Raw genomic sequence first — 27858 nt, 5'->3', positions numbered from 1 at the left:
ACACTAGATGGCGCCAGATGCGCCGCCATTCTCACAGAACAATGCAAAATGAAAACTCATCGATTTTAATTTTTGAAATAAAAAAAGAATACATTTATTTTTATGCTTCAATAAATTTGTGGTTAAATTATTGTATGCAATTACGATTTCGCATTGAAATCGCTTCATTTTCTTAATTAGGTAATTAAAAAAAAAAAAAAGAAATGTAGAATTTACCAATAATAAACAAGTGATTTTCTCGTAATATTTGTTCACTTAAAATATGTTTCAATTAAGTTAAATTGTATCGATTTGTTTTTTTTTCCTTCTCTCTAACTCCATGCGATTCACAGCTAATTTTGACCATTTTCAACTCTTTTTTTTCGTTTTATTTTCTTTAATTACTTTACAAAATATTCTCTTCTCTCTTCTGATTGAACATCGTATGGATCGCATTTTATGTTTTAATTTTGATGGGGGTGGAAAAAACGTGTTGATCTCGCCGGCGATAATAATAGATCAGAAGAAAGAAGATGAAAAATGCCACCAAATGAGAAAATTCCTTAAGATAATTATTTAAAATCTAATTTTCATAAATGATTTCGTGCAAAAATTAGAACAAATAAAATTGCTAAAGGCTGGCCGGGGAAGAGGAGTTGGGAAAAGGTAATAAATTTAAGATTAGAAGAAGCTTTATGATAGAGTTTGAGCAAATTTAAATAGAATAGCAGTATTGTTCCTTTTTTGTATGGTGTGCAATTTAGATTATTGAAAATGTGCTGCGTTTCATCATTTCTACAATATTTTTCTCCTCTCTAGAGACGTAGTTGCAAGACTGGTACCGGCATAGCGAACGGATTTATTGATTTTTCTGTATGATACTCTCCCATTGAGCGATGAGACGATGCGAAGATGGTGTCTCGCTTGGATCTACATCGCACAATTGCGCCAACGATACGGCCGGCTTCAATACACTTCGGCTCATCTCTCGCTGATAATATAATGGACTTGGCGATTCTCTGCAGAAGAAAAATTCGATAAACGATTAAATTCGATTCGTTCAATTTTCTTCGATTTTCTTGGCTACACAACAAACAACCTCCAAAGTTTAATATGACACGTGATTTAAAACTTAATTTACTTTGAAAATGTTATGTTCGACTGTGCTTACCTTGGCGAAAGACTAGTATTTTGTGTCAATGCGTCACACAATTCGCTGATCGATTTTGATGATCGTAGCTTGTAGCAGGGCTCATCATCGGAGTCTTCACCAGTTGAGTCACAGCTGTAGGCATAAAGAATACAATTTAATAACTTGAATCAAACCGAATATGTGTGTTTATGACTTACTCAACACCTTGATCGACACAGTCCAATAAATCCGGTTGCGATTGGAGCAGCTGATTGCGACGCATTCGCTTCAATTCGGTTTCACGTGAGCGTATGTCACGTAATTCCTTTTGGATCTTCTCTTCAACTGGAATGAAACCACGACGGATTGGCTTGCCAGTAGCATCTCGTTCGATGATTGGCGGTGATGAAGAATCTTGCTGTAGCATGAACGGCGTGCGATTCAATTCCAACGAAGTCTAGGGAATAAAAAATGTTTCCAATTCAAATATTTCTCTTTGAAACTATTTTTAGTTTTTTTTTGCAGAAGAAGAATTTTTCAAATAGAACCGAAATCATCTCTTATCAGACGAAACTCATTCCGATTGTTATTACACTTACCAAAATCGCGTCATTCCGTTTGTTTGCAAATCCATTCTGTTTCTGAGTCGTTTCCATTGCACCAACGCCATTTTTTGTGATGTTGTTATCATTATTATTGTTGATTGAATTGGCCGCATTGGCGGCATTAGCTGCAGCAGCCATTTTACCACGAGTCGAGATGAAGCGTTGCATGAGTCCTTTTTTGGCTGGATTAATTTGAAATCGTGGTGTTATGCCCGGTACAAAAATTTGTGGCGTAGATGTAGTGCGTGAAATGATTTTCGAAGCGACGCCAGACGTTGTGTTCGCCTTGAATGGGCTGGCCGAAATTGCATTCTGAACGGTATTCAAGCGAATATACTTCGACGGTGAGTTGATGTTTGACATATTTTTCGGTGGATCGATTTCATTAGCCGATTGCCCGTTGATTGGGCTTGAAGCTGACGAAATGCCGGAATCGTCAGAGAATGCCGAAACACTGTCGCTACATGGGTCTTTATCCGGGGTGCTTGACAAGCTTGAGTGGCCATCGCTAATAGGCGACATTGATGGATCAATGCCAGCATCATCGACAAAATCACCGTCATGCGATTGTGACAACATTTTCGTAGCGGTAGCTAGTTTCTCGCGATGTTCGCGCTCCCGTTGCTCAACCTCGTTAATTTCGGCCTGAATACGTTTTAATGGATCGTGATTCTGGAAAAATGCAGAGAGAGAAAGAAAAACAACCAAACAAATTAATCAAATTGTTATGAATCTTTCACCGATGTGTGGCGGTTTAAGAGGAGGAAAACAGAACTCATTCCAAGCAACACTAATTACATTTATGAAAAATTCATTCAAAATCTAAATGGAAAATGAGAGGTAAAAGCGCACATGCTCGCGCATCGTTGTTAATTGACGTTTTGAGTCGGAAGATGAGCTCATTATCCATTTGAAATACATATCTATTGAGAAAATTTGCGTGGCTTCGGAAATAGAACAGCCGCTAAAAATAACAATGGAATTCACAAAATCGACGCACAATAACTCTGCGGAAGCCATAAATTGCACACAAAATTTTAAGTTGCGTTTCTTTTTGTATTTTACAAAATTGGTTCGCATTCTAATTTTTCATAAGCTGTTTGATTTGCATAAAACATCGAAGTGTCTGCTGCTATAGCATGGTGACTGATTTAGTTCGCAAGCCAACCAATAACACGAAGAACAACAATGCAATCGGATTTCTAGGCGAATGAGCGCGCCAACATAACGGTTCCATTTGAAATATACACATTGTGGCTGGATGCATACAGAGAAGTAGATTGTATTCTTATGGATTAGATTTAGCTGGAGATGAAATATATTCGAAACCAAAGAGCAACAGCAACGGCAACCGCGGCAGCAACCGCTTTATATCCATTTATTGCATCGAATTACTCATAAATTTTCCGTAAATCAGAAGTAGAAAAGAGAAAGGGAAAGAAATCGACCGCAGAAGTATTCCACGTGCCCCATAACTCATGGATAACAACGAAATTACATTTTATCCCCTTCGTTTCAATATTCTCTCCCACTTCAGTAAGTGCTGCAAATTGTGCTTGCCAAAAACATGCAGTCAAGCATGAAAGTATCACGGTGACTTTATCAGTAATTAAAGCACAATCAATTCAATCGCTATTACGACGGTCCCATGCTCTTTTTTTTCAATTGTCGATAACGAAATGCCGCTAATTCAATCGGTTACGTAATTAGACGGTGTAATTCATTTCAAATTCTCTACACTATCAAGTCGGAACTGCTTGTGTCGATGCGGCCGCTTATTGTCTCTGGCAAATTATTGCTGTAATCATGAGAAACATGTAATTATCATTACGACAAGAAGAAATATCTATCGTTCAGTCTCTATGCGCTTGTTGATGGGTGTTTTTGTCGAGTGTGCAATTTAAGCGATCGAACATTAGTTGAGTGGTCAAAAACCTTCAACACATTGAATGGCCAATTTTCGCTTTGCGAAAGAAGCGACCGTTGAGCAGAAAAAGTCTATTGTTTTCGACTTGGGCTAGAAGTGATAAGCAAAAAAAGTGGAGCATCACATAAAAAGAAAGACGAAGAAATGCCCCAATTCATATCTTGTGCAATAATTCATCCGAATGGAATGTTCCGAATTTTTACTTAATTAAATCAAGCGCAACTCATTCAGGGGTCATATTCCACCATTTACACACCAGATCACACACACTCGCGTGTAAAAAAATTAATTTCTCAGCGCTTCATTATAAATATCCTCTTTTCATTCTTCCACATTTCACCAAACAGTGGCTCGCTCAATGAATGCCGCGAAATCTGAACAGACGAAATTAAAAAAGAACTCTTAATGTTTTTTTTTTTCTTCTTCTATGCAGTGGCTTTCCACATAAGTGGGATGTTTATGAGTTATTTTATGAATTCTTCAGCGTTTTTTTTCTTCATTCTTCTACTTTTTTGATGAACTGTGTGGTTTCCGCATTTTTCTCTGAAATTCATCGAGTGCAGAGAAACCAAAAGATAGCGAACGATAAAAGAAATAAAATGATGATGTATGGGGCTATATCCAAACGAAAACATAGAAATATTTGGCCTGATTCTTGCGTCGACCAAGCAATTAGTTCAAATTCTTGTGTAAGATATGTCATCATCACGCGTGCACACAGCGCGCACACACATAATGGAAAGAGAAACGACAAACTCCGAATCCAGTAAACATGTTTTTAATTTCTACGAAACCGCTAAGTACGCTCTCGCGCGCACTCTATGTCGTCGAAGAATGTACACGGCCAGCATTTTTTCCTTTCTCATTCCATTGTGCGCGCTGCTTCGATCGATCATCGACTCTTGTTGCGTCGCATCTTTTGTTTTACACGATCTTGATAACGATCTTCATCGTTGTAATCGCCGTCGTCCGTCTTGCTCATGCAATTTGACCGATTTAACTTGATTTTGCTTGGAACATGTTGACATCGATTAAAGCAAACTGACAGACTTCACTCCGACTATGTTCGTCAAGTGTCTGATTACGTGCGCCAATGTGCAACAGAAATCAAACAACTCTGACATAATTCTTGATTTATCCATTTTGCCGTTAAATGTCATTGACAATGATAAACTGACATAATGCTTGGATCATCGCATCGCATCATAAATGTGTCCATCCTCACTCTCAATAATCAGCAATAGTTGTGCTGACTCGCCCAAAATGATTAAGAGAACAACATTTTCAATGCTTGGAAAGGCAAAAAATTGACATTGAATCTAATTTCTAGTAATGCACTTCACTTTATTTTGTTGTTTTTGGTTGTGTTCCACACGTGAAAACACGCGCAAGGTATAATTATAACGTAAACATCGCAGGGAAAAGCAACAAAAAACGACAAGAAGAAACGCAAAAAAAACCAAATAAAGAACACATTGTTCGCAAAAGTACAACAAATATTTGCTAAAGAGACACTTTACCGCTATGGATGTCGTCGAAGAGGTTTGTTATAATTTATACACAATGACAACAGTTGTATGCGATGCACGACCATAGTCTTGCTCATTTTATCGTCGTGCGCATTTAGTCGATATTCTGCAACATTCAATGATGCCACTGTCTGGATATTTTGTACGTTTCGCCACAATCGAATCGCTTCTTTGGAATCGACCGAGACGCGTAAATGGTAATGCGTAATTTGAGACGATCATTTCTAGAGCACAATTTGTGAATACAATTTCATACAGACAACGTGCATGTTCAAGTTGAAAATATCCATCACATTCGTTGTAGTAAACATGCAGAAGACTTCTGTATTGAATGATTCAATATAAAAATATTCCCATAAATTAATACACAAACGATGAGTCAATGATTGCAATCATATGTTTATATATAAACAAAGGGGACTGTATAATGATAAAACCACCCGACAATCGTTCACTTGCAAATCCACTTAATATTGTGTTTGTTGACTTTCAAAATCGAAAACAATGATGTAAATCAACACTTGAAATTCGCAGTCGTGAGATTACAATTGTCAGTCAATCGATGATAATGAATTGAACAATTGCAATATTTTATGCAAATTTTTCCATTCGACTCATTGCATCCATTCAACCGACTGAGTTCATTCCACTTGTCTCGGTTTCACATCTAATTAGATGACGAAAAATGGGTTCAACTTTTCACATCTACCAACAATGACTGTTATCACAAGCACTCGACCTATTTCGCAAGTGCGCTTACTTCATCGAGGTCTAATTTTGTGATGAATTATTTACTCGGTGCAAAGTAATTATTTTTGGGTGTGATTTTTTTCTGTCTTTGATGCGAAATGTTCGAATTTGAGGTGGAAACTTATTAGAAAAAGCCGTTAAATTTCTAAGAATGTCGTGGATGAATAATCCATCAATAAATATATCACTTTATCGTAAATCAAACAGCAGATTTGCGCAATGGATATATGATTCACCGGCGTTTTTATTGAAATTTTATCAAAGAAATGAAAGACAAACTCTTTTTTTTTCGTTTGCATTGTGTCACCTGTTTGCTATATTATTTTTAGGGGCCCATATGTGTTTAGATAAAACTGCATTTCACTCGATGGCAAGTACTGTTCATCGCCGCAAGCCCATTTTATCAGCTCGCTCGATTACCGCTTTAAAAGCATTTCTCCGTAAAGTGAATTTGAGGTCTAAGTCAGTAACGACGTAAAAACTTAATTGCCATATCAATTTTCAACTATTTTTATGTAGCCTTTTTCCAGTCGAAACCAACAACAATTCACGATTTTTTTCCACAATTTTCTAAAATATTTCGTTTTGTTGAAATTATTGTTTAAGTGTTTTCAATAAGTGAAAAACACTATCTATACACACTTAATAATGCATTAATGATTGAAAGTTGCGAAAATAGAGCCGATACTCAGACACACACAATGATTTTGAAATATGATTGTTTTCCTTGTGAGTGGATTTTGGACATGGAAAAGTGTATGTTTTCTGTGTGTTGGCAACATCAAGGCGTATTTGAACAGAGAGAATATGGGCTGTTAAGCACTTGATGTATCATTCATTGACATAATGGGAAAGTCGATTGAATACATCAATCAAATGGGTGGATTTGCGTAATTTTGCAACAAAATCCAAATGAAATCGAAACAAAAAAGCGACCGGTACATTGCACTTCATCATGCATTATTTATTGAACCTCAAAATTCCTTGAAATACGCAAAAATTTTGCAATTACCGTATTCTTTCAATATCAATGTCTTGAAACAAAACGCTTAGCCGCATTATCGCGCAGTTACAAATTCCGTAGAAAATAAATCAAATTGAAATTTTTTTTACGCGTTGTTTTGTTTTAATTTACAGCAAGCACATAATTAAATGTTTGGGCTAAAGCTCAATTATAATTTCATACAATTAAAATGAAACAGCAATTTCATGAACAATGCTCAACAACGGCAACAGCCAAGTGGTGGAGGCTTCAAAGACAACAAGCGAAGAGACGGCAACGACAACAACGACCAAAATGGATGGAAAAGAAAAGAAATGATCGCGCTCGCACTCTTTATAAGTGCTCGCGTTCTTTATAATATTGCATTTAGTCGCCGTTGCGTGCGCCTTAGCCAATTGAAATTGCATTTCGAGCACCTTCCTACAATAGAAAACGAAACACAGCGCGATAGAGAGAAAAAAACCGTGTTGTGTTTGCATCAACTACAAAAGCCTCATTGTTGAAACGAGTTCGATTTGAGGCCGAAACAATGTGTGCAAGCACACGGGCGCGCACACACGCTCACGTACGTGCTAAGGCGAGCAACAACTATAATTGAATAGGCCGCTGTTATGCGCAAGAAAAATGCGAATTAATTTTCAGTTATCGAAACACAAAATCCATGAATTTTTTTCTTTCTATCCACCAAACACACTTGAAATGAGCTTAAAATGCCAAAATAAAAACACATAACATACGTAGAAACCGGCAAATGTTGGCGTCTCATAGCTACAAGTCGGAAAATGTGTGTGCGTTTTTTTTTCTTCATAAAATTATTGTTAAAAAATGCGAATGCAATGCACGTTTGAAATAATTATGCGTTAGGTATGGTGAAAAGGTAATTCTCGATTTAATTTCTTTTTCCTATCATGAGCTCATGACTGTAACATGATTTGTGTATCAAGTCAGTTCATAAAATGATCTCTTTGCACAACAGAGACTGATTTCAGTACAACGAATGAAAAATGCAGAAATTTTTTGTTTGTTCACTGCCACCTACTTTTTTAATCAGTTTTATAGCTGCTAACGATGGAAAAACGTACGAACCCAACGGAAAATGGTAATATCGGAACTCGGTTTGCGAGCGCATGCAATCAGTTTTGCACAGTAAACATAAATTTTATAAACTATTCGTATAAATTCGATGTGCTTTCACAGGCTTGGGCGAGTCAAAGAGAAGAAACGAAGAAGAAGAAGAAGAAATTGTGTGCAAATTATGCGAAACGATTGATTGGAGAAAAATGAGAAATCATTTCACTTTTTTTTATAATACCAACCAACCAACATATAAATATATTTCGAGCATGTTTATGGCATATATGTTTCTTGTGCAAAAAAGAATTTCAATTTACTGAACATGCATTTGTGCCCATGCCTTCGCGCTTGGGCACATCATTAAAGATGATGGTTTTATGTAAGTGCAACAAAAAACATTGTAGCCAATCTTATAAATGTTCACGTTGATCCCACGCACAACAAAATCCTTTTCACTGCCGTGCGTAAAGAATTCACCGACAATGCTTTTTGGGTCGTGTGATTAAACGTGAGTTTTTTTATTTGCTTCGCTCGGTACGTTCGTTACGTGAGTGAGACTGTGATAGTTTTTTTTATCACTGAAAATGTGTGGCAGATACCATATACAAATCTATAAAAAGACGATTTGGACTAATTAATTAACCCAGTGAAACAATTCAAACCGTTTGATTCAAACTGAAATGTTGGCAATTATATCAACGACGGACATAGGCCATACTGAATACATTTACATAAAATCATCGCCATTTAGGTGATTCAACAATAAATTTATTGCTCAAGTTATGGCATATCAAATGATTCCATTGGGAATTTCTTCGTATTTTGAATAAATGTGTAACCGAAAAATGTAGCCACTTCAGATGGATGATACCTCTTCGTTCAGTTGTGGGATAAACAAGAATGGCTCGTGCCACTTTTTCAGCTGCCTCTCGATGTTTTCGTCATTTCGGCCATTTAAGCGTCGATGCACAGAAATAGAAGCAAAGAAAAAACGAAAACAGTTTTAACTTTGACCATTGTCAATATTCTTAACACCAAAATCCAATCAGATTGACACCAAAGTGTGCAAAATGTGCAAATTCTTTGCGTTCAAATGATACTTATCGATCGGTTGGTGCGTCGGTTATTTTTTTTTTTTCGTTGGACTTTCGAAAGTAATTGATTTTGGACTTGATTAGCATTTAAATGGGTGTACGGTGAATGCTTTAACGTCCAAAATTTCCTTTACGTCTCTCTTGATGCTTTTGTTTGTAAATTTAGCCCAAAGATGGATGCCAATTCATCGTGCCGTCACATCATGTTGAAAACGAAATTATTGCTATTTATTCTTTCATTTATGATTGCTTAAAAAGCGCCAGAAAAATGAATTTGAATGCATAAAAAACACAGACATGTGAAAGATTATCATTGGATGCGATTTATGTTTTGTTCATTTGGGTTGTGTATGCAAAACGCGTGGACCGGTTTCAATGAAGCACTGAAATTTACTAATGGCATTGTTTGCGTCTTAATTCTGCGCACATTTCAGACGTTGGCTGCTTTCGATTTCAACACAATGTACGTTAAGCGTCTCTTGTTTTGAATGCTTAAGTCGCTGGTCAAGTGTATGAGCGATTAAAACAAATAAAATCGGATGATATTATGCAAACCGCATACAAGTGATTAACAATTTAAGTTGCGTTATAATAATCGTGTTTTTTTATTTTTATCAAATTGTTAATGAGCGCTTTTATTTAAATGTGTAAATTATGGACCCAAGTTCAGTTAATTTTGAAATTGGTTTGAAAGTTTTGTGATGCTGGTTTTTTTTTCCAAATCACCGTTACTCATTCGAACAATGTGTGCAAATTGAATGAACGAAATAAAGAGCAATGTGAAGACCTTCCCAGAAAAAAATCAAATTTATTGACCAAAAATTTCACTTTTACAACTGCAACTTTCTCGGATGCATTCTCTTCGGATTCTGCATACTGCACGCATTCCGCACTCGATTATTTAATGCATATAAGACATCCGAATAACGGTGCATCCCACCTCAAGCATCCATTCCGTATAACGTGTGTGTGATTTCGACCGGAATAAAAATCAATAAAAGAAAAATTAAGTCTTGCTTTCGGTCTTGTTTACATAAAAAAACGTAAATCTTCCGATTAGACAGATAATCTTTCTCTCTCTCTCTCTCGCACACACACACGCACACACACACACACTCCCATCTTGTTATCATCAAAGCTGACGGTAAATAGCTTAATCAGTTTATGGCGTAAAATAATAAACTGCACGAATTTGGCATTATAAATCGAAATTTTATGGCGTAACCGCAGGCAAATAGCAGATTTTTGTTTCTTTCATTTTCATATGCAATACTTTTTTTTACGCCCAATGTGTTACAGTATTTTTTTTTGTTTGACTTTGTATTTTCATGGAGATATTGATAAATCAGATAGCGCCAACCGTTATGGAATGGAAGCCTTGGGCTGAATTTTTAGCAGAAAAACTGTATGTTCATTGGCACATACGTAGAAAATGATATTGTACCATTGGCTCCGTACAAACGCATTCACATTCTCAATTACATCTGCTCAGCTTCTGGGTTCGAGCGATGTGAAAAAAGAACAAAATCCAAAGGAAACAATAACCATTACACGTAGCAAGCTCAATTAGCAACTTAGCTCACATTAATCACGCATTCTTTTATTTTGTTATTAATGAGAATGAGACATCCATGTGATTTTCTAAAACGAGTTGTGTTTGCTCTATTTTTGCTAATGATTTCTGGGCTTCAAACAGCAAAATGATGCCATTCATCGACTCATCATCGCTCGCATGAATATCTTCGACAAAACAATAGCATTCGCTTGCTGTCAACACTCTGAATGATTTATATGAACGTGACGAATGGCAATGAAAACGTCACATTTGCCGTCAAGGATATCGAATTGGATCATTTGCACATGGGATTTACTAGCTGTGAGTAAACTTGTTCAGGCGAGTTTACAGAGATTCAGTTATAACTGAAAAAAAATTTAGTTCACGCAAACTGAATTCCAGCCATAAACCTCAATCGCAGCACATTTACTGGAAGAAATTGACCTAAACGAATTTGTTATAAATTAAAATGTACTGTTTCATGCTGTGACTGTGCAAACAGCAACAGCAGAGAGGAAAATAAAACCATTAGAAATTATCGCTGGGGCGCGAGCGCATTCGGCAGAAATTTGAAAGGGTTTCGTGAAGATGAAGTGTCCAGATAGTGGCAACGAGTGTGTTGTTGGTATTTGAGATTCACATCAAATAAGCCAAAGAAAAGTGAAGGTTGGCTTTTTGGTTTCATTGGAAAAAAAAATATCGTGGCACGATTTTTAAGAACGATAACCCAGCAATCCACATTCAATTGACGGCTTTATTATTGCTGTCGTTGCTCAGACATATATCCACTTCAGCCAACCGAACCGAACCGAACCGTATGATCACAATTGCACACGCGCACGCGCGCATCCAAACAATTTCAAATGCGAAAATAGCGCAAAACTAGCGAAACAATTGTACGGAGACAGAGAGAAAGACCATTGTGGGCGGCTCAACAGACAGAGCGACATAAGAGATTGATGTGTTTAGGCGGTCAGTTATTGGTCAGTCAATTTTCACTATTTTTTCTTGGCTTTCTGTAAATTTATTTTCATTTGAGCTCGCCGAGCATTTCAAATGACGTATTTTGGAATTTGTTGTACCGCCATAACATTACCGGGAATGAATTGACGTGGCAACACGAAATCAAGATGAATTGAATACGTTTCTGTTGCTATTGTTTTTGTTTTTGTCTTTCATTGCCGTTGTTCCATCGCTGGAGAGAAGGAAAAACAAACTGTGTTTGTTTGCGCCTACAGAATGACGCCAGCGGTTTTTTGTTTTCTATAATTGAGTTTATGATACGGCATTTTTCTTTCACTTACACTTTTGCCCATTCTCTTCTAATTGACACCGCTTGAGTCTCAAATAAACAGAAACACGCTATTTTTTTTCTCTTTAATTTGCGATCGAATTTTTAGCCTAATGTTTTTTTTTGCAGCATTATTTTCTCCTGATTTTCATTTTGCATGAGAGAGAGAAATGCCAGACGGCTGTGCAATAAATCGTTTGAACATCGGAAATTTAACACAAAAGACAAGGCGAAGCGAATACAATGTGGTTGAGTTGCGTTTTATTGAACTAATTGAATTAAGAGGCAGAAAAAAACGCGTCAAGCTTTCTTCTCATTAGTGTGTGCGGCTGAGAACAAGCGCGCGCGTGTGCGCGTCTTGTGTATAATGGCTCCATTACCAACTCTAGCCACTTAGAAGCACACTCTCACAGAACAATTATAACATTACAGTAAAAGGTTTTTTGTTCTCTTTCTCTCCGCTTTTGCTTTTCTTTCTCTATCTCCATCTCTTTCTCTCTTCATCGCTCGCCAATAAAACCGAAATGTTTTTTTTAAAAAGTCTCACATGGTTTTTTTATATCTCTCGCGAAAGTGAGTTAAACCTGAGCAAGTCGTTGAATAAAAAGTGTCCTCAATCGAAATGGGAAAATTAATGGAATTACCTATCTCGAATTGGGAATCGAATTATTTCGAATGCATATATGTTCTTTTTATTACATGCCACTATCTTAATCTCACACTGTGGCTTCAACTCGCAGAACTTTCTATTTGTCTAATGAAAAATCGATTTGTGTGCGGGAAAAAAGCCATGATCTATCGATCACAAAGCCATTGGTCTCGCTTTTGCTTGATTTATGAGATTGATGCGAATGAGGTATGCGAATAGTGTGCTTTTGGCTGAAAACTTGCTGACATTACTACGAAAATGGTGATGAAGTGTTTATTGACCGACTGCCCTGACGAAAGTAAGTAATGATCCGATCTCGTTGATAGATGAAATGAAACGAAACGAAAGGAATGGTGTTGACTACCGACATTCGTTACAGATCGTGGGCATAAATACTAATTGATTGATCCGAACCAAAACAACGATGATGATGGAAAAAAACGACTTATTTTGATTAAATATGCGAATGGGTAAACAATAGCTCAAGATGTTTTCTTCAAGGTTTACGGAAAATGCTGCAATTGCTTGTATAATAAACATCGAGAAACAACGAGAGGAAAAAAAACTCCAAAAACGGAAATTTTCGTGCGTAACTGTGCGAATTGGTGTATTGTGCATTTTGTTAGATTTCGAACTGTTTGATCGCATCTTGTGGGCTTACGTAATTTTGAGCAATTTTCGGGATAAGTACAATTGTGATGATAGGTGAAAGAAGAAATAAAGAAAAAAGTGAGGCAGAAGAAAAAAAATTTCTCCCCTTTTTGACGCTTGTGAATATTTGGTTGTTTACTTTGATGTTAACACTTGTTTCAAATGCTCACACATTTACTTTTGTTTTAATGCTTGAGCTCATTCGAGCTTGTTAGTTCATATATTTTACCTAATTGACGCTGCTGCTGCTGCTGCGTACTCGAAGAAATGGAAGATGTACAGAGAGGAAAAAAAAGTGCGATTGAGTAACAACATCAGCAGTAGCAGTAGAAACAAGCATATTATTTGCATATTAACTACGTGTACGAAATTAACGCTGCCATTTTCGGATGAATCTCATGCAAGAGAGAGCCCAATCGTGCATTATCACGATGAGTTTTTTCTTCTTCTTCTCCTTCTTCAGTTCATTTTGTTTTAAGTAATGCTCATTTTTTTCGTCAGTGAGCAACGATTATCATTAGTTTTGTAGAGTTGAAGGAAAGAAAAAAACCTGCGTGTAATCTATCGTTTTGCATGCTTCACATGAGATGACGGAGAAAGAGAGTATAACCACGGCGCAATCGCACATGATACGGATATTGTTGAAATTTTTCTCTTTATGTTCATCTCTGTTGAGTGTCATTCACTCGGGCCATGCATTTGCTTTAACTACCAATTGGGCCAAAACAATTGCACGTCTTCGTTTAATGATCTTGATTACCCACTCACAGCGAATCGGCAGTATAATTCATAATTGCCGTGCACATGTTACCTTCTAATTGTGTGTCATTAAAGTGGCTCAAGAAATCTCGTAAACCAACGAAAGGAAAAACCAATTTTTCTTCGCTCTTTCTCCGAATCTATCTATGAACCACACGGCGGCGACACAACAACAACAACAACCAAATGATGAACAAAACACAACAGATCCATTTATTTTCAACGCAAACAATAACTCAGCCACAAGTGTTTTCATTCACATTACCGGAGCCAAACAAACCAATTTCATGTCGTCGATTTTTCTGAAAGTATCAACATCAACATCAACAAAACGCTCAATGACGAACAACAAATCAACAAATAATAACAACTCACTTTCAATTTAGCATTTGCACTGGAATGATCATTTCGCGGTGGAAGTTCACAATGATCCATTTGGTAATTAAATGCTCAACTTCTCTCAATTACATTTTCGATTAATCAATTCTTGTGTTGTACTGTGTCAACAGAATATTTAGGTAGAAGAAGCGATTGCAATCACGCGATTCGATCATTCGTCTAAACATATAAGCACGGCTAACCTCCATTTGATCTTGCTGTGGCTACCGTGCGAAAAGGAAAAATACTAACTGACCTATTAAATGACATCTCAATGGTGCACATAAAAGTATATAGCACATAAACTTGTACTCTATCAAGATCACCATCATTGCCAATGGAACAATATCAGAATGAAATATTGTGTGCATTGACAAAATTCATGAGAGAGTCGCTAGAAAAAACAGTTCTCAAAATGTAAAGTTTGAGTTTCAGATGTACAGTCGAAATCATTTAACGCCGTTATGACAACGATGCTTGAGCCAAGTGGCGTCTGTGTGAAACTTCCCACGGTTCAAATGCTAATGAACCTGCAACATAAAAGAGATGTTTATTTCACTAATTCAGACGTTGACTACCTCAACGTTTAATTAATAAGAAACGTTCGACGCAAAAATCTCCAGAAAGTTTTTGTTTTGTTTTACGAATTGTCGGAATTGCTTTCACGGAATCCATCAGTCAGTTTGGTTTCGCGTGATTTTTCAGGAAGGAAACTCATTTTAACAGTGATTTAATGGGATATAACAATTTATTGCTCGTTGGCATGCGCCAACCATTCAATTGATTAAATTCAAAAAAGCAGAAACAAACGAGAATCAAGAGAAAGAGAGAGAGAGAATGGACTTTGTTTTAGCCAAAGTGGATTTTTATGATTTGTACGATTCGATTTGTGGAACCATTGATATGAATCTGTTGAAATCGGCTTTGCTTATGGCAGAGTTTCGCACATTTTCATTCGCATGCAAGCGGAACAGATCAATCTGATTGTGGAGAGCGTGAGAGAGAGAAAGAGAGAAAAGTGCTTCATATGCAGCCAACGGCGTCATTTTGTGCTGTTTCTCCGTCGTCTTCTTTCTCGATCTCGGAAACAGAAGCTTGAAAAAAGCTACAACATTATGACAGTATCATCATGGGTCATAATCATCATCATATTCAATTCATTTGTCTTATTTCGCTTGCGATGGTTAATTTTTCCAGAATTCCACTATTGTGCGAGACGACGGCATTTTTTGTTTGTTCGCAGACTTGTTTGTCTCTCAATTTATTTTGTATGGCTGCTGGCAACTTGTTTCGATGTCATTTTCTTGCTGCTTCAATGAAATGATGTGTACACTTTGTGCCACGATACACCGTAATTACATCTTACCTTGTTTGGTTACCGCGCTTTATTTTGTACACACACTCGGTGACATGGAGAAGAAAACGAAAATAAGAAAAAACACCGATCGGAAGAACGGCATGACTGTAGATTGGATGGCATTAATTTTTTTTAAAGAGGATTTATTTACAGCTACAGCTCTTATCATTTCCCGTGCGCAGTTTTTTTTCGCTTGCTTAATTCACTTACGGTTTTATTCAACATTCATTTGAATCGAAATTGGCAACAAAACAAATCAATTTCGCACTTGTCAAACAAAGATCCCGTCGAGTTAGTCGAAAGTCTTTTTATTTGTATTTGTGTTGCACGATTTTCGATAGCTGTTTCTTGAAATCGAGTCGATTTTCGAGGAAAACGCTTGTCATTTGAAGGAGAAAAAAAAATTGTTGTTTTATATGTACTTCTTTTGCAACTCTTGTTTTTTTTTCGAAGCAAATCAGCGTCAGGCACTCGATTTGATGGGGAGAAAAAGAAAGATGATCGCATGCAAAACATTAGGGAAAAAAAACTCCATATGTGTTAACTGATGAACTGATTGCGTGATGATTTTTTAACGCTTCTTTGGCTCATGCCATCGGCATAAATGATGCAAAACAAGCATCGCATGGAAAAACTCGATTATGATTCGTTGTTTACCATTTTGAAATTAAGAGAGTGACTGGTTCCGAAGTTGGCTGCAAGCAAATGCGATTAATTTCCATTTCGCAACCAATTTTTTCCGGGGCGACACAAAAAAGCGAACGCAAATACTTCCTTGAGGAAGAACGTTTTTCTTCGACGTATTACTCGAGACCAGAAAAAAACGCACTTGACATAATGAAGCGTGTCATTTGTAAGTGGATAACTTAATTAATTTAAAGAATGCAGACATTTAGTGTCGCTTTGTGTTGAACAATAGTTCAATATACGGTCGACTTGGGTTTCTTTTTTCTGTTTTCCTTTATTGAAAAAGTCGTTTTTAAATTCAAAAGATGTAATTCAATCTCGTTGTGTGCAATTTTACTGGAAGTTTAAGACAATTTGCATTTGCGGAAACCGACAAACCCATACAAATGGCGGCATCGATTTCATGTGCCAGAGCTGGCCAGAGCCGGGCAGAGCAAAGACCTTAACTGCTTTTGACTTGATGAATTTTTTTTCCAAGGGGAATCATGATAAACTTTTGTGTATTTTATTCAAAAAAAAAATCACATTGTATCAATATTGAATCACGATCGGCCAATAAATTCCTTTTGAAATGATGACAAGAAAAGCACGATTCACATTGAACCAGTGTCAGACAGCGCGAATAATGATCAACACAAAAGAAACGTGAGACCCATTGTCAATACAATTTTTCAGAAAAGGAGAAGAAAAAAATCATTCAAATTCCGTTAGGTTCATTAAAATGCGACTTTTTTCACTGAAAATCGTCCTAATCCGAACTGGAACGAAACCGATAAAAAACCGATTTTGTTCTTATTCCAGAATTTGTAACAAATTTGTAAACAGAGCTTTCGGGCTCTATCACAATGTTTGTAAAAAACAAATATAAAAAAAAAACGAATTACTTGAAAAATCGACGAAAATCTAGCAGAGCAAAAAAAGAGAAGCGAATCGCGACGACACGCGAAGAACCACAAACAATAGAAACGATATATCTGTGAACAGTAGAAATAAAAAAAAACAAAAGCAAATGTGAAAGAACACGCGAAAGCCATCATCATTGGCTCTTATTATGATGAAAATAAACAAAAACACGGGCCATACACCAAATCTTCGCTCCGCCATACGATCACATGTGATGAAAATTGCCGCGATTCTGATACTATTATAATTGATCGCACGGGGCTTGTATACACATTCAAAATTGTCCATTGCTTTTATTCGGCCTATCAGATCTACTCGCAATCCATGCAAAATGTATGGAGCCTTAGCTTGCGGCTACAAATGTAGAACACCACTGAATGAGATGAAGAAAATGAACCACAAAATTTCAGCATCTAGCGAGAGAGTTCAAGCAACGAGAAAATCACTGCAATTGTTTTCAACTCAACACACATTACGACAGCCACATCGTAATTTCTTCTTGTCTTACAAACGCTTCCATGTTTCATTTCTTCTCGAGATGTAATCACTCAAATTACGACAAATGACTGCTGACTACTTCAACATTTCATTTTTGCTATGATTTCCGGCATTCAATTGTTAGAATTCCAACCGTTTTGTGGGTCATTCCGACCAATTCAAATTGCCCCAACAATTAAATGATCTCTCCAAAAAATTTAATCGAATTGAACCAATCATTTGCGATTCTGTTCTGTCTTTTCAGGCTTTCCCAATGAACGAAGCATGCTGATTTTATGTAGCGTATCGATTTCGTGAAAAGAAAATCTTTGACTCACTTGTTCACACTTGACTTGGCAACCGGCAATTTGATCTCTGACCAAGTTATAGACCAGCAGTTTGATCTCCGATTCCGAATTGAACACATGATTCTCGGTCCACAAACATGGATATACGTGTATGATGAATATTTTCGTTCTGCTCTGAATTTCTAAAGCATAAATAAAAACAATTTCTCGGAATCGTCTTAATGTCTCTTTTTATTTCAGACACATTGAAGTGTTCATGGTTTTGTGATTTCAATCGAATTTCTGCTGTCAGAAAATGAATTCATCAAAAGAATCGGTCGTCCGAAAATATGCACCGGATGCATTAGAAAGGTAAATGTATACCATTTGAGATAAATAAGTCCCGTTTGTTAGATGCATCAATTGTGCTCTTCATATTTCTGACTGTTTTTCGTTGTGCGTGACACATTTTTCCTCGAACACTTCAATTGAATTGGTTGAAGGCTGTTCTCTTCATTTGACTGACACATTGAATGAAAACCATTCTGTGCGCTTCAACGAATCAGTTCATGGATTTCCACTTTTCACTAGTCGAGCCAAATATGAAGCTCGGTGTAATGATGACCAAATGTAGAGTCTTGACTGCAGTGTCACACAGTTTTAGGTCAAAATATCAAGCGCAGCGAAAATCAACAACTGAGATTAATAAAATTTAGCCCACTATGACCTATGAGTGTCACAAAAAGCACCAATTTTACTACCATTCATTATTCAGTCGAGAGAATAAATCGCAGAAAAATTTCACTGCATAAAATTCCACGGAAAAAATCGAGCTATTTTTCAAGTTTACCTTATTTGATTTGTAGCGTTTAAATTGTCGACATGAAATTATTTTCTGTCTTCACTTCGATGCTGGGATAAAAGAGAGTTTGGCAAAAGGAAAAATGATATCGTGACTGCATTTTATAGGTCAATTCGCAAAGCAATAGCAACTGGCAGCAGCTCATGTGCTTGAACATCATTTATTGTTAAGTCGGCATCTTTATGAAAGCTACTATATTCATTACACAGACAAACCATAAAGCACAGCAACAGCTCGTTTTCTACTCTATCTATTCGTTTACTTCCATTCGTTTAGCGATGGTAGTAATTCATTTGTCTGTTTTTAACTCGATATAAATCAATTCAAATTAATGAATGTGGAATAGATTCAAGAGTGAGCCATTTTCAGAAGCAAAAAAAAACGCTTCATGAATATTTCATTGCATAGAACAAGTCATTAAATAACCTGCAGAAAAAGAAGAAGACAAAGGAGAAATGAAAAATTCACGGTGTAGAACAACGAACTTGGTCTGGATGCTGAGCAGTTTTAAGAGAGATATTTGCATGATTTATACATCATCAAGATATATGAGTGCAAGAAATGTGTAGAGAAGAAACTCTGCAGCGATCATCAGCAATGGCAGAACTTGAAGGAGGAGAAAAAGTGAAAAAGAGTTTCGGAGAGAGTGTTTTATTCGATTATGAATGGTAGTGCCGTTTCTATTGTCTAGATTCCATGACTCAAACAAATGCTGCAGATTCATGACAATAACATCAAAAATACAAAAAGCAACACAAAAACAAAAACAACAATCGCATCAAGAGAAAGAAACCTCGACGAAAAGAAAACAAAAAATTCGCGAATAAGTTTCGAAATTGAAAAAAAAAACACAAGTAGACAGGGCGAAGAGAAGCATTGAAAAATGTAAAATGAAATATACGCGAGTTGAATGTGTGTATTTGTTTGCATTTCGTATGCTTTCACTGGTGCGGAGCTGACGATTTGATTAAGTAGATATTGTTCAGCAATTCACTCAGTTTCGATTTCAATACAATGCTGCGTGCCGAAAATCTATGGCCATACGTAACAAATGGTGAGAAAAAAAAGTAAGCAAAGTAAGGTCATACGCATATCAAGCGCATTTTGTATGTGTATGAATTCTCATTTGATTGGGCCAAACGTTGAAAAGTGTGCCGGCAAAAGTCATCCATTTTTACGCGATGAAGCAGACGGAAAAAGGTTGGCTTTTTTCATTATAGCGAGCTGAAGTGCTGCAGCTGCCGGCGATAATTAAATGCGATCACGAATGATCGACCCAAAATCAATAGGTTGTCACTTTAGCACTAACGGATTACTCGCTACAATTTCAATATTTATGCAATAAAATGACTGGTTGAAATGGCTTCTACAAATGTTGGCCTCAACTCTCAAGAAAAAATGCTGTAACGTCAATCATTTGGCGGTAATCATTTCTCATTCTCTAATGAGCTACGCAACCGCAGCGCACGGATGTTCCGGAAACTGAAAGTTACACATTGTAGAAGAGAAATAAAAATTATCAAGTAAAATAATGATGGTGTGCATTAGCTAGCGGCCATCAAGTTTCTGGTTGAAACGGCACGAGAAAGAGAAAAGTAGCATTTTTGGTATAAAGTGTTTTGAACTTTGGAATATTGCATTGGGTTCAATCGTAAAATTTCGATTTTTTTCCAGCTGACCCATTACAATTCAAATTGAAACGATTAAGCAAGTCGTTGCCGGTGCGCAATATATGACTTTCTTCAAACACCGTTCGCGCGCGCGTTTTTTTTTTAAATGTCAACAACCCAAAGCTCTCAAAGTTATAGATATATTCGACACTAAATAATCGAATTGCATGGTGTGAAAAATAAAGAGAGAAAAAAATATTACGAAGGAGAAAAAGAAGAAAAAAAAACACACAACAAAACTTGCATTAAATAACAATCCGTTGAAATTATATTCACGACTTTGTTTCGGTGAGAAAATATCGTGGAAGATTGAAAATAAAAAATAGACATAAAAATAGTTTACGACTGAAACGAAGAGATAGAGAGGGAGAATTCACCGGGCTGAAGAACACACAAAATCTGTTGTGGGCCGCCTCGCAAAGAGGCAAAACATCACATAAAAATCCAACAGGTCAAAATTTGTATAATATTTATCCAGCCCGGTAACAGCAAAATAATGAAATTACTTGTCGGTGGTATGTCGGATTATGTTGGATATTTATTTAAATAGGCATAGCGCGCAATGACAACATTCCAAATATTCATGTCAAAAACGAATGATGAATGAGGCCGAACTATTTGTTTGTCACATGAAGAATGGAACGGCAATGTAATCAAATTAATTGACGCTTGAATTGTTCGAATGGACGGGAACCCATTCTGCCCACAGAGGCGGTGGCGGAGACGAGGTGAGAGAACGAGAGATGTTAAAATAACTGAAGCGCAAACATCATGGTTAACTTGTCTTGTTCCAACACGGTGATGTTCGATCGTTCATTCGTTGGTTCGTCGCTTTTTACGTGTTTTTCATGTCATTTTCGATCGTTGCAACAAACGACAGATCTCTCTCTCTCTCTCTCTCTCACTCTCTCTCACTCTCTCTCTCTCTCTGCCGCTAAAAACAAGTGCAAAGAAGAAAAAAAGGGAAAACAAACATCAAGAAAGAGCTCATGAACCCGACGGAACATTTGCATACCATTATTATGGTGTTTTCAGTTGAGTCTATTTTTCTTCTTTATTGTGGCGTTTGCACAACATACACACACATACCGTCAATTACAAAACGCAATCTATTGTTATATCCGTATGCTCTGGTATTGTTACCGATAAATTCTGAGCTGCGAGTGTTATTATGTTTGTTTATTTTTTGCCAGTGACGCCAGCCGATGGTGAAAAAGGGAACGAAACATTCGACAATATTGTAAATGAAAACGAGATAAATATTATTTTAAATGACTTTGGAACTTCATGCATAACAATAGCGCCAATTCTTAATGGTGTCGATATGTGTGTGCTGTTGGATATGGCCATTTCATTCGTGCGCATTTTATACTTGTGTGGAAAAAAATTTGCGTAATGTACATATACACAATCAAAACCATGTTCAATATATAATTAGACCGAGATCCGTGGCCATAATGTGAAACAACATGAGCTGTGGTCACTGCACAGGTTCATTCGTCATGAAATCAATGGAAACCATAAAAAAAACACAGCCACACAGTAGCATAAGGTGCTTCAACGATATATATTGCGTTCGTTATTGTACATATAGCGACTGTGATTCATTGAAATTGGCAAGTGCCATGGAAATACATTGTGTCTGTTGAAATCCATTTCGATCGACATGAAATAGAATTGAAAATGAAGCGCGCAAAAAAAAATGAGAAAGAAAAATTAGCACATGTGCTGAAATTAGTGGATTCGTGTCGTGCGTCTTTTTCTACTTCTTCTGGGTTTCTTGATCGACTTACCATTGAAGAATAGACAATCACATTAATATCATTCGGTTCTTACTTCGTTCATTACGTGAAGCCACTTACGAATTAGAATTGATCGTCATACACGAAGCGATGAACTCTAAATAATTAGTGACATTGTTTTTTGCACCCAGCAATAATTTCAATTGAGGAGCATTTCAATTCTACTAATTCTAACTTCAATTGAGGAGATCAAAAGGTATTCAGAAGCCACCATTGTGAGAATTAAATTGAGCGATTAGTACCACTACATATGAGACAAGCCAGTCAACTTTTACTTTGATTTTTTTATTGGGAACCGAATAAATCAGCTTTCAAAACGTTGGCTCTTGAAACCTTTTGGCAATAAGAATATCTGCTTGAAATTCAATCGATTCCAAGTTTTTCACAAAAACCAAATTTAATTTATCACGTATGATTTTGATATTTTCTACAGTTAGGCCATTTGTTCGAATAAGAATATCGCATTTGATGCGAAGTAACATGAAAATTGACCATTCAATACTAACAGAATGAACAGGTGTCTGAATCACATCCGTTATTCAATTTTCAATGAAAATGCACAAAAATGAAAGAAACAGACAGAAAAGATGAACAAAAACAGCAGAAAGAAAGAAAAAAAAATCTACCAGAAAACGATACATGGGCCATTTATATGCCGGTCGTTGTGAAGAAACTCATATGGAACGTGGTGGAATATCCTATATACGAGGTGGCACACAGTGCAGAAAGCAAAACAACAGATTGCCAAAGAATTTGCCGATGAAATTGTTTCGAAAGAATAAGTGGCCCGATCGATAATAATGGAAATCCAAGACGGCGAATAGGTGTACAAAGGTGCAGACGATATGGTATTACGTACGCCTCGCTGCGCTCAAATTGAGCCAAACGTCTGAGCCGACGCGCAATCGAATCAACGGAATGGACAGAAAAATGAAAATCGATTATTTTATGAATAAATAATAATAATGAAAAAAAAGGAATAATCGAAATGGAACTGTATTCTAACGCAACACTCTACGTAGTCGAGCACTTGATATATTCGTCGGTTCCAGTTCAACACCACTTCGATGGTGATCCAAAAGGCCAGCGACTGCAGTATAATTGATTCAACGGTGTTTACGGAAATCTTAATGATTTCCTGAAGTGCGTGAAGTAAAAATTTAAACTCGCATTTTTCCACGTAAACGACGTGAACATGTATCATCATCATCATCGTTCGGTTCTTGAAATCGATCGATCATCGTTGATTTGTCAATTTTCCATGCCTTGGCGTGTTATTTTGCTCGTCGACCGTTCTTTTTTGTTTCGTCTTCGTCTTCTTCTCGGTTCGCTTCTCAAATCTGTTCTTGGATTTCAGTCGAACAAACAAGGTTTTAAAGTCTAATTTTAACATCACGCTTCAGTTGACAACTTGTTTGCGGTTACAGCTCAACACAGAGTTTTCATTATTTTTCTCATTGTTTTCGCATTGTGCGGTTGTCGAGACGATGGCACACAAACTAGTTTGGATTTCCCCATAATCATTTTACTTTTCATGAAATTTTAGCATTGAAATTGTGTAGCAAACGCATGAACATGGCCATAACACCGTGTATTATCATGGTTAATCGCTGAGCATTGTCGTGCAAGCGTGCTTCTTCGAACTGCGAAACGCACCGGGCGAGAAGAAGAAAACCGTGTGAGGAAAATATAGGTGAAGTGTTGCTTTAAAATGGCTCCAACAAAATAAAAACCCGACTGTGATCGCATTTTAAAACAAGAAGTTGCCACAAGAATTAAATGCGACGCCATTCATCATAACTTTGAAAGATATGTTTGCCTCATCCGCCCGGCTCACACACACAAACACGCACGCATGAAAAATGCTCGATCACAGCAAATTTATAGCATTAACGTGTATCACATTAAAAAGGCATGAGAAGAAAATGCCGGGAGAATGAAAACTAGAAACTAGCTGGCGGTTCGTGTGTTGCGCTCGTCAATTTGTTTAAAGACACATTGCACACGTAGACCTATTTTCATGCCGTGCTATGGAGAACATACACATCGCTGCAATGACGACTGAAAGAATTGAAATGCGACGATTTTTTTTTTATCTCACGCATCCCATTTCAACAATCTTGACGACGTGAAGAGATGAATCGACCCCAAATCTCCACTTTTTGACTCGATTTTTGAACAAACAAATTGCACGACACATTCTTTTGTTTCACCATCCAATTGACTGACACCAAAACAACAACAAAGATCAAATGCCTTGAACGAATGCGAATTGTGGGAAACGAGAGAATCACTCCAGAAACAGAATTCAAAGGAATTAATTGGAAATCCGGTTAAATAGCAATAACACAATAATTAACTGAATGTAACATGAACAGAGATGCATTGGAATAAGATGTACACCATTCGTGTTCACCTGTTACGTAAATCTCTCTCTCTCTCTCTCGTACACATTCAGGTAGAAAGAAAATGATAAGCTGAAATGGGGATAAACATCGGTTTTGGAATTGCATGAGCAAAGTAAGCAATTCATCATTATTTTCTTCATTTTCTATTTGATTCGAGAAGTTGCTTGGGCGTCTATGCGTGTGAGCGTTCGGAATTCAATTAACTTAATACGATGATTAAGGTGAGTCTGTGATAAGATTTACGTTGGAATGCGAGATTTCAAGAGCCAAATAAATTCGATAAACATTTTTTTTTTGTTTCATTCATTAAGCAATCGAAACAAATGTAGCGCCGCATCGATTTGGAAATGGACGCGTTTATCCAATTTAGAAACGAAAATTTTGTAATTCGACTATTTTTAACACTTCGACGTGATTTCGTACGTTTACGGGGCTTCCAAAGGCAAACCAAACAAAATAAATCGAACGAAAAAATAAATCTTTTAACACCAATACGTATGGTTTCTTCATCAGCGAATTTATGTCATTTGGTGCATGTGAAAAGTGGCGATCAAGAACAGAAAAAACAGCTGTTTCACATGCACGGGAGAAAGAAATGTGGGTAGCCGACATTTGTACTGGCGGCGTCTGTGACATCGTAAACAGTGCGTACAATTGTTCTTTTTTTTCCCTTCCTCGCAATAACCGTCAATTCGCGCGACAGTCTCACAGCAAGTACTTGTACCTGCGAAATTTACACGGTTAAAATAGAAAGTCGAATTGAAGAAGCGCTCGTGCACACTCAAACAGACACACACGAAACAAATGTACGGAATTCTATTCTCTTTTTTTTTCATTCGGATGTTTCTTTATACTTTTTTAGTATAAGCACGCGCTTTCAAAAATACCAACTGCATTTCAACACGATATACGGAAAGCAACAGTCGGAACAGCAGAAAGCAAAACAAAACAAAGACATTTCTTTTCTTTGGGGGAAGTCCAAAAAAAACCCCAACAAATCTATGGAAGAAGAAAAAACTAAGTAGATTCATTGTTATTTTTTGTGAGATTTGCGTTGTAGCTCATCCGCGATGAGCGAGGAGAAAATGCGTTCAGCGATGCAAAACTTTAGAAGGAGCAATTGGTCAAAGTCAACGCCATCGCTCTTTTGTTTCAGATACATCGAACCATTGCACAATTGCCGAGCAACGGTGGCAACATCAGCGGCGAGAGCGAGTACAAAATGATCGTTCCGGCACAGAAGCCAGATAATCATTTTAGCGTGATGCGTGACCCCTTCAATGCTCAAAATTCACTGTCTCTTTACCTATATATGGCTGAACGAGTGTTGGCTTATTCGTGTTGTTGAGCGAAACACTATAAATACGAGAAAATTCTAGTAACAATCAAGACTGTTGTGTGTTGGTGAATGAGTTTTTTTTGGCAGTGAAACTGTATGCCAGAAGTCCATATGCCAGAAGCCCTTTTTGAATTGGACAATTTTTTTTTTATTTTTAGCATATCAAATTTATCGCACTCAGAACATGTGAATGAAAGCGAAATGTGGTTCTTTTGCTCTGCGACAGCTGGCCACTTGAGCTGGCGTTTTTCTTGCAATTTGTTGTTGTTGCTTTCGTCTACAATGTATTTTTTTCGTTGCACCTAACATTAGTCATATCCCATGGTATTTGTTATTAGTCTGTAGCTCATTATCGCACCTAAATTTAGCCACTTTTTAATGAAACAAACAAACACTCATCCTGCTGATAAAATGATAACGGCATTTTGGTGCGGTATATGGTTGTAGAGCAAATTAGAAAAATGAAGAAGAAATGCGGTTTACCTCGTCGTAGTGACGTTCGCTAAACGGTCGTTTGAAATACGAACTGTCACTAGAAAAACATGGTTTTTGCGGTTCAGCCATCATAAAACGGAGAGAAAAACTATGCCATAAAATTACGGCATGCTGCACTTAACGTTTTCTAAGTGTTAATTGTGCTGAAATAGCGAATGATTTTACGAGTTTGACATTGGCTTTGAGTTGTATGTGTGTGTGTTTTCATTGCTCAAACCAGCCAAGCCCGAAACGTTTCAATTAAACACATGACAAATTCACTAGTAATACCATATGGAAATCACTTGAAACCACTCGTTTTTCTTTCGATCGCAGACAACGTAATTGTAGCAAATCGATTCGAATGAAAAGGTATTTCATTACAAAGACGAGAGTGAAAAAATATATATTATGAATGACATGCGTTGAAAGCGCGTCACGATGAGGTTGGACATTTTTTTTCTGTTTTTAACCTCAAGGATGAATGAAATGAGAAAGAAAAGTGTTATTACCTCAGCTCCAATCTGTCGCATGCTGGTATCAACTTCTATTCCGAATCTCGATTGTTCAAATCCAGATAAAAAATTTGTTTTTTCGTTCTGAAAATTACACAAAATTTTTTGCACACAAATAGAGTTTCTCAAGACCAATTTAATGCCACTGGTTACTTTTTTTTGCCGTTGAACTGCACAAACAACGATACTGATAAAATTTGTACGAAAAAAAATTTACTTGAGATAAAAACTTGTTGAATTACGGCTAAAACTTTATCTCGCTAATTACCTTTTTGGAATGAGAAAAAAACGAGATAAGTAACGAAGAATTGGATAACAAGTGATATGCCAATTCGATATATTGGATTTTATTTGTATGTACAGACACACGTTTCTTTTGCGTCTGACCGGCTCGAGTTACTACCTATAACTGTTGCTGTTTTCTGTTTTGCTCCGTCAATTCAGCGTTGATCGACGACAACGACGACCGTGCCGTTTGTTTGCGCCTCTTACATTATAATCACATTCTCATTACACTGGAAAGTCGTGCGCGCATTCGGCTTGCTTACTATGCAATACATTTACACGAATCAGGTGGAAAAAGTTACAAACAGCGAAACCACATGCATGTGTTTGTGAATGGGCTTTGTGCACTGAAGCACATTTCCAGTATCGGGGTCTTTTTTTTCTAGTGCAGAAAAACAGCTACGTTTTTTTTGTAT

At 36.9% G+C, this 27858-nt stretch overlaps 1 protein-coding gene across 3 annotated transcripts; it reads right to left on the bottom strand.

Annotated features, from left to right (window-relative positions):
- Window positions 1-63: 63 nt before the first annotated feature.
- Window positions 64-27772, bottom strand: LOC129574595 (uncharacterized). Of its 3 annotated transcripts, none has more exons than XM_055456794.1 (6): window positions 27426-27669; window positions 27155-27344; window positions 1711-2388; window positions 1330-1568; window positions 1151-1264; window positions 64-998 (listed from the first exon to the last, which is right to left on the bottom strand). In XM_055456794.1, exons 2-6 carry the CDS (start codon window positions 27173-27175, stop codon window positions 839-841), a joined length of 1212 nt encoding a protein of 403 aa, XP_055312769.1. In that variant the 5' UTR covers window positions 27176-27344; window positions 27426-27669; the 3' UTR covers window positions 64-838. The 3 variants fall into 3 exon arrangements, with proteins under 3 accessions (XP_055312769.1, XP_055312777.1, XP_055312787.1); XM_055456802.1 differs by having other exon boundaries at window positions 27155-27241; window positions 27426-27608; XM_055456812.1 differs by having other exon boundaries at window positions 27155-27772.
- Between the last annotated feature and the right edge of the window lie 86 nt (window positions 27773-27858).

The sequence above is a fragment of the Sitodiplosis mosellana genome, unplaced genomic scaffold, assembly GCF_009176505.1.
Source record: "Sitodiplosis mosellana isolate CC-2019 unplaced genomic scaffold, AAFC_SMos_1.0 Smas_scaffold_1, whole genome shotgun sequence".
NCBI lineage: Eukaryota > Metazoa > Arthropoda > Insecta > Diptera > Cecidomyiidae > Sitodiplosis > Sitodiplosis mosellana.
Note: the sequence above shows the minus strand (reverse complement) of the source record. Positions and strands in the feature narration are given on the sequence as shown.

What these genes read in the sequence shown, in the direction of transcription:
- LOC129574595 (XM_055456812.1), bottom strand. Translation starts at nt 27,175, where the DNA reads ATGCGACAGATTGGAGCTGAG. An exon ending in AACGGAATGACGCGATTTTG is followed by an intron (nt 1,569 to 1,710) that starts GTAAGTGTAATA and finishes TTTATTCCCTAG; the next exon opens with ACTTCGTTGGAATTGAATCG. An exon ending in TGTGTCGATCAAGGTGTTGA is followed by an intron (nt 1,265 to 1,329) that starts GTAAGTCATAAA and finishes TTATGCCTACAG; the next exon opens with CTGTGACTCAACTGGTGAAG.